Genomic DNA, 11,919 nt, shown 5'->3' with positions numbered 1-11,919 from the left:
AAAGATTGTATGATGAAGAATGAAAGATTGTATGATGAAGAATGAAAAAATGAATCATAACACAAGTAACATAATTCATGTTGTACAATAAAATAGATGAACCAAAACGTAAAACAAAAATAAAAAAAATATAGAATCAATATTATGCTACTTTTGCTCAAGATTGGGTAGCAAAATTGCATTTTAACAATTTTTTTAGAAAATTAAGGAGAAATGATGAAAATACTAAAGTGTTAGGGATTATTTATTTTTTTCTTCCTCTTCACGATCTCGTCACTGTTCATGTCATTTTCAACATTACAATAATGATTATTTTGAATAGAAAAATCTATAAACAAATAAAGAAACAACAAAGAGATATAGAAAAACTAACCTGCAATGATGCTTCAAGGGTGAACAAACAATAAGAGACACCAGATCCAATAGAACTATGATCGATGCCTTTGTCATTAGAGACATCTCACTCCTCTAGTTATTCAACAATAATAACATATTTACAAAATAAACAAAAAAAAAAGATTTTAATACAACATCTTCAAAGAAAAAAATCAATGAATAGATCTACTTGCATAAAATCATTTTAAAATAAGAAATTTTGAAATGGAAGAATGATATAAACCAAGAAGAGAGAAAAATAGTTGAAGAAAAGTAGAGTAATGAAATGAATGAGTGAAAGATAGATGAGGTTCTCTAATTAGTAATAAAATGAGAAAAAAAATATGGAGAAAGAAGAAGAATAAATGATAAATAGATGTATGAAGATATAATAACAAATGTTATGGTGTGGTGGGGTGTATTGGAGGTGATAGAATTTTTTGAGTGAGAAAACTTTTGTTGTGAATGTGACATGTGGCAATTCAATGAGGTGATGACACATGTATGTGAGGGAAATTTTTTTACTAAATAGTAAATAGATATCCATGTGCATAATAATTCCATTAAAATTCATGTTTTGAATTTGTTATTGTTTCGTTTGTTTCCCACACATGATTCTAAAGAGGAAAATTCGCACTTATCATAGTCAAGGTTTTGGTATAGCTTTAGCCTTCATTTGGTTGAATGAATATGAGAAGAGAGAAGGAGAGAAGAGAGAAAGTGAGGGAAGTTGACAAATTTATCTCCTTTGGTTGTGGGATGAAAGAGAGAAGAGAGAAAAAAATATGATGGGTCCCACTAACTTCACACAATCACATACACGTGCAAGGGTAAAATTGTATATATAAGAAAAACTCACATTTTCTCTCTTCTCTCTTGTTTCTTTCCTACCAAACAACTCTACAACTCAACTCTATTTTTTATCTCTTTTTTTTCCGCTCATAGTCTTTCTTTTCATATTATCTCTTATCATTTTCTTCTCCAAACCAAACAAAGCATTAGTACTTGAACGTGTACATCAATCAATCATATTGGGAAAGTAAGATTTTAACTTGCTTTCCCCATACTGCCATTATAATTAGAGCAACCATAGTTTTATTCTTAGAATTGATCTTAATATATTTGTACTCTATTATTCAGTGTGTTATTTTTATTTTTCTGATTTTTTTTCTTAAATAAGAATATTTTGTTGTTGTTCTTAGCCAAGGGAAAGTGAGATAGAGTTAGATGTTGTGGAAAAAATATAGATATTGTGGGACCCAAACAAGAATAAGAATAATGTTTGCCATTATGTGAAAAACATATGTTGTTATTATTTAATGGGGAGTTGCAATAAATTATAAAATAATATGTGAGACTTAAATAAAAATGAAAATATTATTTGTTGTTGGAGAAGCTCTTAGTTCTTAAGTTAAAATAAAAAAGTAGCAGCAAATTAAACTAAAGGATGTCTTGAATTATGTCCCAAATTATATTCTAAACAATGTCCCAAACCAATAATAATGAAGGAAAGCATAAAAAATAATGAATATTTATTTTTTTAATTGAAATTACATATTTTAATTGGTTTAGACATAGTTTGAGACAACTAATCCATGTCCTCTACAGAAATCATAATAACAAGAAAGTGAGAAGAAAGAATAGTAAGAAAGATAGTGAAAAGAGAGAAATAGATAAAATTAAATTGAATTTTAGTGTTGTATGATTGTATAGAAAAATGAGAGAAATAAGTGATTTTTCTCCATCCCTTTTCCCCTTTCATTTTCTCTTCACATGTGAGAAGAAAGAAATCTACTGATCGCACTGTATCTTTCATTCTAATTTATTACCGCAGTGTATCTTTCATTCTAATTTATTACTGCAGTGTATCTTTCATTCTAATTTATTAAACTCTCCCTAAACCAAGTGAGAGAAAGATGTTACTTCTCTCATCTCATTCTATATCCACTCTACAAAAGGAAGACTTAATCTACATTTGGTAGAGTATAATAAGAGAGAAGATACAAGAAAAAAAGGTGCAAGAGTTTGGAGAGAAAGAAATATTTTCTCCTCTTTGGTTGTAAAAAGATGAGAGAATTAAAATTGTGTAAGACTCACCATAAATTCTCTTCGAGTTTGGTAACAAAGTGAGGAGATGATAGTAATTTTGCATGAAATGTCAAAATTATTCTTTATTTTTCTCTAATTTAGGTTTTCAATACTATTTATATACATGAGTCTATTTTGAATATAGAAATAAAATTAATTGGAATTATAATAATAAAAACTTATACAAATTTTAATCTAAAAGTATTTACTTTTAATTAATAATAAAACAAAAAAACTATATTTTCTTTATTTTAGGATATCATTATCCTTTTAAGTATAACATTATTTTTCTATTCAACCAGATAAAAATGATTTTCTTTCCCTTTTCTTTCTTTTTTAAACAAAACATTACAAAATCTACTCTATTTCATTTCTTTCTTTTTCCCTTACTTTCTTATTCACTTATTTCTCCCTTCTTATTTTTTATGTAGAACCAAATGAAGACAATGAAATGGATAGAGATCACAACATCATACAATAAAGCACAACTCAGAAAACATAAGACTGATTAAGCATTATTGATTAAGCATTATTTTTTGGTACTCATTAGAATATCAAGCATGTATACAACAATTACATATTGCACCAATAATTACGAGAGACTTTCATAAACTTAGATTAAAGGGTCTGAAAGTCAATTCAAACCATTCTAATGTAACTTTGATTACTTTAATAACCAGTACATTATCTCTTCTAATCTGATTTGGTGGTATATTGTTTACTACAATGGACAACAAAATTGAAATTAGTGCATCATCAAGAAAGTGATGATAAACAACTTTCTTAACAAAGTGGAAAACAACACAAAATAAGGTACTGGTGGACATCCCTATTCAATTATTAATAGTAAAAAGAAATTGAAATAGTCTTGCAAGTTCATACCAAATTTACATATTGTATGTTCTCAAATCCAGAATTGTTTCTTGATCAATTATGGTTATTTACTGACAAAGAGTATTGAAGGGTAAACCCAAATACACTCATATACCTGATGTATATGTATACGCACATCTTCTGTCCTAAAGGGCTTTCTTTATCTACCGATACAAAACAAAACTAGGGTTTTATTTATTAATTGTACACAAGGAAACCCCAAACATACATTTAGTTCCATTAACTCATACGTTAATCAAACATAAATAACAATTACGTTTCAAGGTTTTGTTGTGGTGGGGTGATTTTAGGGAAGAAGAAGAGAAATGTTAGAAACATTTCCAAAAGTTATTTTAATTTAAAAATCAAAATAAATTCATTTTAAAATACATGTCACAATCCTATAATGATATATAGTGGCATGTGAAACTATCTCCAAAGGAAATCATGTGGAAAAAATAAAGAAAGTTAAAATAACATTTATATTATTATCAGTTATATCAAAATTATAATTTTACACTTAAAATTTAAAGGAAAAAAGAAGTTCTCTCTTATATCCTTACTGGAGAGAATCTATACTCCCTCAAGACCAGCCCGTTCTGGCCGAATAACAATTACTTATGTTCATATTTTTATAATCTCAAACACTAATTTATTATTTTTTCAACTCACCAAATTTTCTGAAAACAAAACTAATGGGTAACATCAAGATTATTATTATTATTATTGAAATTGTAGAGTCAATTACCAAAGTTATGGGAATTTACTAATCCACAATCATGCTCCAAAATTAAATTAAAGATTATAAACCATTTAGTGACACAGGTTGCCGAGCAGCTAGGTTGGTAGAAACAAAAGCATATAGAATAGAGTAGAGCCAGAATTGCATGCAAACACTGGAAAAAATAAGCTGTAGTATACTTTTGCCAGGTGGGATTTGGAAAAGCATATTATTTTCATTATTTAAAATCATCAGGACTAAATAATAATGTTAGTGTGGTATATGGTTAACACTCAAAGATGAACTCACATCTTCTACCCTCAAATTTCTATCATTATATATGTTTTTTAATTTTTATTGACTAAAAAAATAAAACAAGAATTAAATATATATTAACTTTAAATTTTCTAACTAATTAGAATGAAAAAAATACATGAAAAATAAAACAAGAAGATATGCTACCGCTATACATATACATCAAGTACACGTGTGTATATATGTTTCTTAAATTGAGTGAGAGGATTATACAACCATACTCCTTTATACTATGAGAAAAGTGGAGAGCTATAAATGAGATATTACGTCTTGAACCAAAACTTATAAGCATTAGTTTTATGAGTTTTTTCTACTTATAAACTTTTCCACTTCTCCCTACATATCTTATATAGGTTTCACACTTGAATAAACACAACACCATCAATTGTATGAAAATCTAATGATTTAGATCCGAGTAATTCAAATTACGTAAATTATTATATTTGCATACAATTAATGACTAAGATGTCAATCCGAGAATATTTTTTTAACTTAGTCTTAAAGTAACTAAATACTCTCTCTTAAGAAAATGATATATTCTCTTACTAAATTTTTCTACTAATCCTCATACCTATTAAAAAGTGATATATATCACAAAGTGATAATTTATTTATTAATAATTAGTTTACAAGTAAGAAGTAAGATGATATTCTCAAATCTTATTAAATATGTAGAAAGAGACAAATGAGAAGAATATTGAGAAGAGTGGAGACAAGGAGGAAGTGAGTGGGGAAGAATCCAATGATAAAAAGTACAATTCTCTATGTCTATGGGCTATCGATCTAGCTATGTAGGTAGCTATAACATAGGAGGAGCAAGAAGGACAACGAAAAAGCTAAAAGACATTGTCACGCCAAATAGCAAAAGCAATAGGAACAGAATAGTGATAAGGAGCCCCAAGCCCTCAAATGGTGGAGTGAGCAATGAAATGCTTGCAGCATCCCAAAAAAGAATCTACTACATTCATAGACACCTCTCTTTCTTCTCGTGTAAGTTCCCTTGGCACGCCGCACGCGTCACTATGGCACTTCAACTCATTTTCTACACTACAACAAATAGAGAATGTTTTATGCTCATCTAAATATAGAGTATACTACTGTGGAGGTAATGTTGAATTAGGGCAATAGTTGATCTAGAATTGTATGGGTGGCTACCTATAAAAATATTTCGATGCTCAAGCTAATATGAGTAAAGATGTGTATAGACAATATAAGGATGTAAGAGTATAAGTGAAAATAGTCAGTGTAAACTTTCTTATGAGGAGTTTACTCTATTTATAGAGGAGTTTACTCTATTTATAAAGGGGTTAAATATGAATACTCTCTCATAATATGTTTTAATCATGATAAGATATATTTTCGGATTTGTCTTAGACAAGTGTGAGCTACTTTATATGTATCAGGCGACATGTTATGCTTATACTCTAGTTAACACAAGGCTTTATCCAGGGTGGTCGTTTTATGGTCTGCCCAATTTGTTATTGTCGTATTTTAGGCTTGCTCTCGCTGCATAGCAGACAGTAGATCGATGTCAAGATGACGTGTTCAACTCCATGACACTATCTATGCTATTCAGGGGGCGTAATAGTCTTGTATCAGAGGTCGGTAGTTCTGCATGTGCTAATTAGGTCATGTTTTGTCATTGTCATCATTTCTTCAACCAACTCAGTGGCACAACGTGATCGACAACTACATGAGTTGAATCTTATTTATCTTGTACTCGACCATAGCCTTAAGTTGGTTTGGCATGTGCAGATTTAACCTTTAACTTTTCAAGAAAGATCTCATAAAAATTGTATATTTTACAAAATCTTATGTAATATATGTTAAAAAAATTATATTGCACAATAGAATACTTTTTTACACTATTAATGAATAACATACATTTTTTATATGTATAGCTTTTAATATTGGAATGATTGATAATGCATTTACCATATTAAAAAATCTTTATATAAATGTCTTGGTAATGATAATTTTTTTATGCCATCATAGACTAGTGTAGTGATGGTAACAGGACGGATCAGGACCGAGTTCTTGCTTACTCAATCTCCAACCCAAAATTCAAAACTCGGATCTGAACTTGAACTCAACAAGGTTAAAAACAATCTCACCATCCTCGACAATGTTGGGTTTTAGATAACCCAAACCCAGTCATAATGAGTTTCCCTATTAATATCGGATGGAGTTCGGACCAGTATCCACGAGTTTGGTTTTCATTGTCATCTCTAAAAGAGATATACAGTAGATAGACTATTGATAAGTGCCAAAAATACCTAATTTTCATACACTTTTCATGGCACTTATCCTATGCAAATTATGCAAAACCAACTTAATTCAACATTTTTTAGATAAAATATCATACTTCAATTATATATTTTGTTCACCTCTTTTCCATATCTTTTTGTGAAATTTTTAGGAAAAAATCAAGAGAAGAAAAATTCTGAACAATAGTCAAGTAAGGAGGTATCCACATAAATCACTCTTGATGCACACATGGCAAGCTAAGTGCTTAGCCATAAGCATGGACCAAACACATGAAGTTGCTCAATAAGCAGCCTGACGTGTACATTAGGACCGCCCAGCTGACTTGGCTCGATCAGACACAAGCATGGCACGGTCAGACTCAAGCCTGGCACAAGCCAACCTGCTGAAGCAGGAAGCTCAGCATGCACCTGGATTGTCCAGCCTGGAACCACACACCTGGCCAGAGCAGGACAAGCTACTCAAAGGAAATTTAAAAAAAAAAAACCTACCCATAAAACGCCTACACCGTAAACGATTTACATATAATATATAAATTTGAAATCGTCAATAGCAGTCACGATTTCTATAGAAATGTTCAAAAAATAAAACGCCACCAGTGTTGCCGATTTAGGTAGGTCCAAGAGAAAAAATAAATAAAGGAATCGTGCATGTGGTTGCCGATTTAGGAAAAAGTATACTACTTATGTAATTAACACAAAAACTACACCATTGATGTAAATTTGTAGTCAAACTACACTACAAAAGTAAATTTGCCTCTCTGTAGTATCTGCTTTTTGTGTGTACTTGATACCTGTCCTTCTTTTTTTTCTATCTCCTCTCTGATTTCTGTGTCATTGTATATGCGTATGATGCCTTTTTATAGTCAGTTGTGTGTCTTTTGGGTGGGTGGTCTTGACCGGAAAATTTACTTTGTTGGTGCACCTTGACCGAAAAATTACGGTCTTGGTGCACCTTTTGAAAATATTACATATCTAGTGTAGTTTTAGGGTAAATCGGCAACTACATTGCCGATTTTGAAAAATTTATATTTGTTTAGTCTCCTCCCCCCTAAATCGGCAATGGGGGGGGGGAGTTTTTATGAAATTTATTATTTTTTTATTCTCCTACCCCTAAATCGGCAATGGAGGAGGAGTTTTTGTAAATTATTTTTTTTTCAAATCTCCTCTCCCCCTAACTCGGCAATGGGGGAGGAGTTTTTCATTATTTTTTTTAAATCTCTCCCCCCTAAATCGGCAATAGGGGGAGTTTTCTAATATAATTTTTTTTATAATTATCCTCCCCATAAATCGGCAATGGGGGAGGAGTTTTTCAAACTCCTAATATATATATTTTTTTAATTATCCTCCCCCTAACTCGGCAATGGGGGAGGAGTTTTTTAATATATAATTTTTTTTTAAAGTGAGTTTATGTAATATTTATTTGTTTAAAATATTTTAAAATTGTAACTCTAATAAGACACAAACCATCAATACTTAGTTCAAACAGTAGTATTTAAGGCAAAAATATATTACACTTGAATTTATTAATCCCATAAAAATTTAATGACGTCTGTGTGATGAAGTGCCACATGGAGGTGGTTTTCTCCTTCTTGGCGGTTGAACTCTTAATTGTTGTTCATTCCGCTGCGAGATTCTTGTTCTTCCACGTGTCACCAATTGTGGCTCCTCCTCATCTGAATCATCTTCATCTTCATCAACATCTTCAACAACAACCTCATTATCAGTATGTTGTATACCAAAAATATTTGTAGACGACATAGTAAGACGATAATATTGTTGAGAATCATATGCCGAGAATGGTGTGATTGAACTAGTAGCAAACATTGTTGGTATTGGGTTTTGAGAACTTGATGAGAAATAATTGTATGGAGAATCATAATTTGCAAACCCATACAATTGTTGTTGTTGTTGTTGAGTAATTGATGAAGTATGTCCTTGATAATGACTATCCACTGGAGTTTGTTGTGGAGAGTCAGTTTCTGGTATTTCATAATGATGAGTAGGAGGAGCATCATCAATGTGGGTAGAGTATGCATTGGGGTATAGTTTAGCCAATGCTCCCATCATTTCACGTCCCGATGAGAAGACGTCACACAAAGATTGTGTGGGATTAATAAGTGAAGCTGGAGGACGACTCTGATCACAAATTATTTTTCCAAAAGTGTATTGAAAAAATTAAAGAAAATTAGAATTTAATAATATAATTACAAAGAAAGTGTAATTTATAATTTTTTTTACCATTGCATCAGAGTGTGCTCCATCTCTAGATATATATCTTCTAGTTCTTCTTAAATACCACTGCATATACTCAGAGNTCAAAGGCATTGTATTTGCTGGTCTTCCCTCCACGACATAATTGTCCCCATTCTTCCATATTTGAATCCAGCGGCGATGCTTATGTGGCCAGTTACAATCAGTTTTGCCACGTAAGTCAACTTTATGACCCGATCAGTAGGGTGTCATTCCACAATTGCGAAACAAATTAGTGGGACACGTGACCGGCATTTCTCAGAAATGTTTGGCAGGTAAGGCAGTTGGGAATATGACATCCACCGAAACTGGAAAAAATGTTACTTAAAAAATAAATATAATAAAAATTCAAATGTATATATATACTAAAATAACAAATGTAAATATACCTGATCAACGCGCATACGGTCAAACATTGCACGTATGATATTTACAGCATGTCTGGGGATGTTGGTGGTGATTAAATGTTGTGACCACCTAGTTGTAATGTTTGTTAGTTAATAAAATTAATGTGTTGTTAGTTAATAAAATAACAATTGAATCAGTGTTGTGAAAAAGAAATTTACATGTAATGGTAAAATTAATATATACCTTTTCACTAATGGAAAATAAGGTATTGTTGGGTCGCGCAGTCTTGGTGCAAGATTTTGAATGCGATCATATGCCCATGATTGTAGGAGTAGTAGACATCCTCCAATCTCTTTTTGATCAGTAGTTGTTGCTGCACGACATAATCCTCGATAAACACAAGCCAATACAGTTGAGCCCCAACTGTATTGGAATGTCTCTATTAAGTCATCAAGAAAGGGCCGATACATTAGGTGAACTCGGTTACCTGATGTATCTGGCATAAGAAACCCCCTATCATTCTCAGAATAAATGCTCTTGCGTGTTGTTCAATAACAACTTCATCAGCATTGTCAGAGAGATCACGAAATGTCCTCTCCAGCCAAGTGAGTTTTACCCTCTGCCCCATTAATTCGTTACCAGCTGGAACAACACCCAACAACTGCATGCAAAGGTCTTCCCAATCCATTCTTGTCACTCCGGTAATAACTTCTCCTTCTATCGGAATGCCAAGTTGGTAAGCCACATCTTCAAGAGTGACGGTGGCCTCTCCACATGTAAAGTGGAAAGTATGTGTTTCCGGCCTCCATCTCTCGATCAATGCTAGTAGTAAATGGTTGTTGATTTCTGCTGGTCCAATTGTCAACAAGTTACCAAAAGCAGTGGTGCGAATAATTTGTAACACCGGCTCGGAAGGTAGTGATTGCTAGAAACAATATATGAACCGAAAACTACATTCAATACCATTCCATACATCATTTGATATATGTTCATTTTGCATTGTAAGTAGTGATGTGTCAATTGGCCCTGGATTAAGATACTCCATTTAAAATTATTAAGATGACAAGAAAATATGGAGAATTTGTGAATAAGTGATTGAAGTGAAAGAAGGTAATTTATGGAAGTGAGGAGGTATGACGAAATATTTATAGGAGAAAATTATGTGGGTGAATGTATTGAATTCGGTGGAAAAATTTAATTGAAGGAAGTTGGCAAACGAGTTTGGTGGGGAATTAATGTGCCCTAATTAATTTCCCAATCCTAAATCGGCAATTGCACTGCTGATTTCAGTGCATTTAATATTTTTTGCCCAATCCTAAATCGGCACCTTGGATGCCAATTTCCTTTACAAATATTTAATGAATTCAGTACAAATATCTTTAATTCTATCAACAACCTATACACTTGAATGCACTTAATGAATTATGGAACAAACCATAAATAATGTACCTAACTCGGCAACCACAATGCCAATTTATGGGTAAATATTAATATGCCTACATAACTCGGCTACCCTATTGCCGATTTATAAATATTATTATACCTAACTCGGCACCCTCATTGCCAATTTATATGGAAATAAATTTTTTTTTACCTAACTCGGCACCCTCAATGACGATTTATGTGGTAATAAATATTTGGAACTCGGCAACGTGGTTGCCGATTTTTGTATAATTTGCCCTAATTTGAATTGGACATATTATTCCCACGTACTTACTTTGAATTGGTACATAGTTTACTAAAGCCAACAACCATTTTAATTTTCCCTGCTCTGCACTTTACAACAAAAGAATATGTGTACCAACAAAAGAATCTCTGTATCAACTATGCAAAGATGTATAATCTTTCAACACTGCAAAGATGTATAGTCATTCAACACTGCAAAGATGTACAATTTTGCACTATATATAGTTATTCAAATCCTGCACACTACCACACTTATTTCTACTTTAAAGTCTTCTGCACATTGGATACTCACTTTTACTCTCTGCATATTTAAAGTCTCTGCACCACACACACTTTACAATGCACACGTTATAGTTTCTATTACATTATATAGTTATATTTATAGTATATAGTTATAGTATATAGTTTTAGTTATATTTATATTATATAGTTATATTTATAGTATATAATTATAGTATATAGTTTTATATATTTAAATTATATATTTATAGTTATAGTATATTTATAGTATATAATTATATTATATTTATAGTATATAGTTATAGTATATTTATATTATATAGTTATAGTATATTTATTTAGTATATAGTTTTAGTATATTTATAGTATATAGTTATAGTATATTCACTACACATATTTCAGAAAAGAAGTTTATATCAATATAAATACATTATAAAGGTAATGACTAAAAAATAAACTAGTCTTATAAATGTTGCCTAGAACTCTCACCTAATTCTCTAGATCGCAATGGACATGTCTTCCTGTTATGACCTTCAGTTCTACACCATCCACATTTTTTAAGTTGTTCACCTTCAACTTCATCCATCTCATTGTATGCAGTCTAAATTCAAAGAAGTGCACGTTGCGATAGCATGAGAGCATGACAATCGTTATGATTGAAATTCTCCACAATCACACCAATTCTCAGCAAGTTTTACTATATACAGCCTCACTTGCCGACCACCAGATCTAGATACAACTTCAACTTCAGAGACTC

The 11,919-nt window shown here is 31.5% G+C and overlaps 1 protein-coding gene across 1 annotated transcript; it reads right to left on the bottom strand.

The window, feature by feature from the left end:
* LOC109358028 (serine/threonine-protein phosphatase 7 long form homolog) lies at window positions 9,706-10,281 on the bottom strand. Its single transcript, XM_019602094.1, has 2 exons — window positions 10,210-10,281; window positions 9,706-10,161 (listed from the first exon to the last, which is right to left on the bottom strand). The coding sequence occupies exons 1-2, from the start codon at window positions 10,279-10,281 to the stop codon at window positions 9,706-9,708; spliced, it is 528 nt and encodes a 175-aa protein (XP_019457639.1).

Source organism: Lupinus angustifolius, chromosome LG10 (genome assembly GCF_001865875.1).
Source record: "Lupinus angustifolius cultivar Tanjil chromosome LG10, LupAngTanjil_v1.0, whole genome shotgun sequence".
In the NCBI taxonomy this organism is placed as follows: Eukaryota; Viridiplantae; Streptophyta; class Magnoliopsida; order Fabales; family Fabaceae; genus Lupinus; species Lupinus angustifolius.
The sequence above is the reverse complement of the archived record's forward strand: the minus strand, read 5'-3'. Positions and strand labels throughout refer to the sequence as shown.

Excerpts from the sequence above, each read along its gene's own strand:
- LOC109358028 (XM_019602094.1), bottom strand. The coding sequence starts at position 10,281 with ATGGAGTATCTTAATCCAGGGCCAATTGACACATCACTACTTACAATG. Across the intron at positions 10,162-10,209 it reads ATGAACATATATCAAATGAT|CAATCACTACCTTCCGAGCC; the intron begins GTATGGAATGGT and ends TATTGTTTCTAG.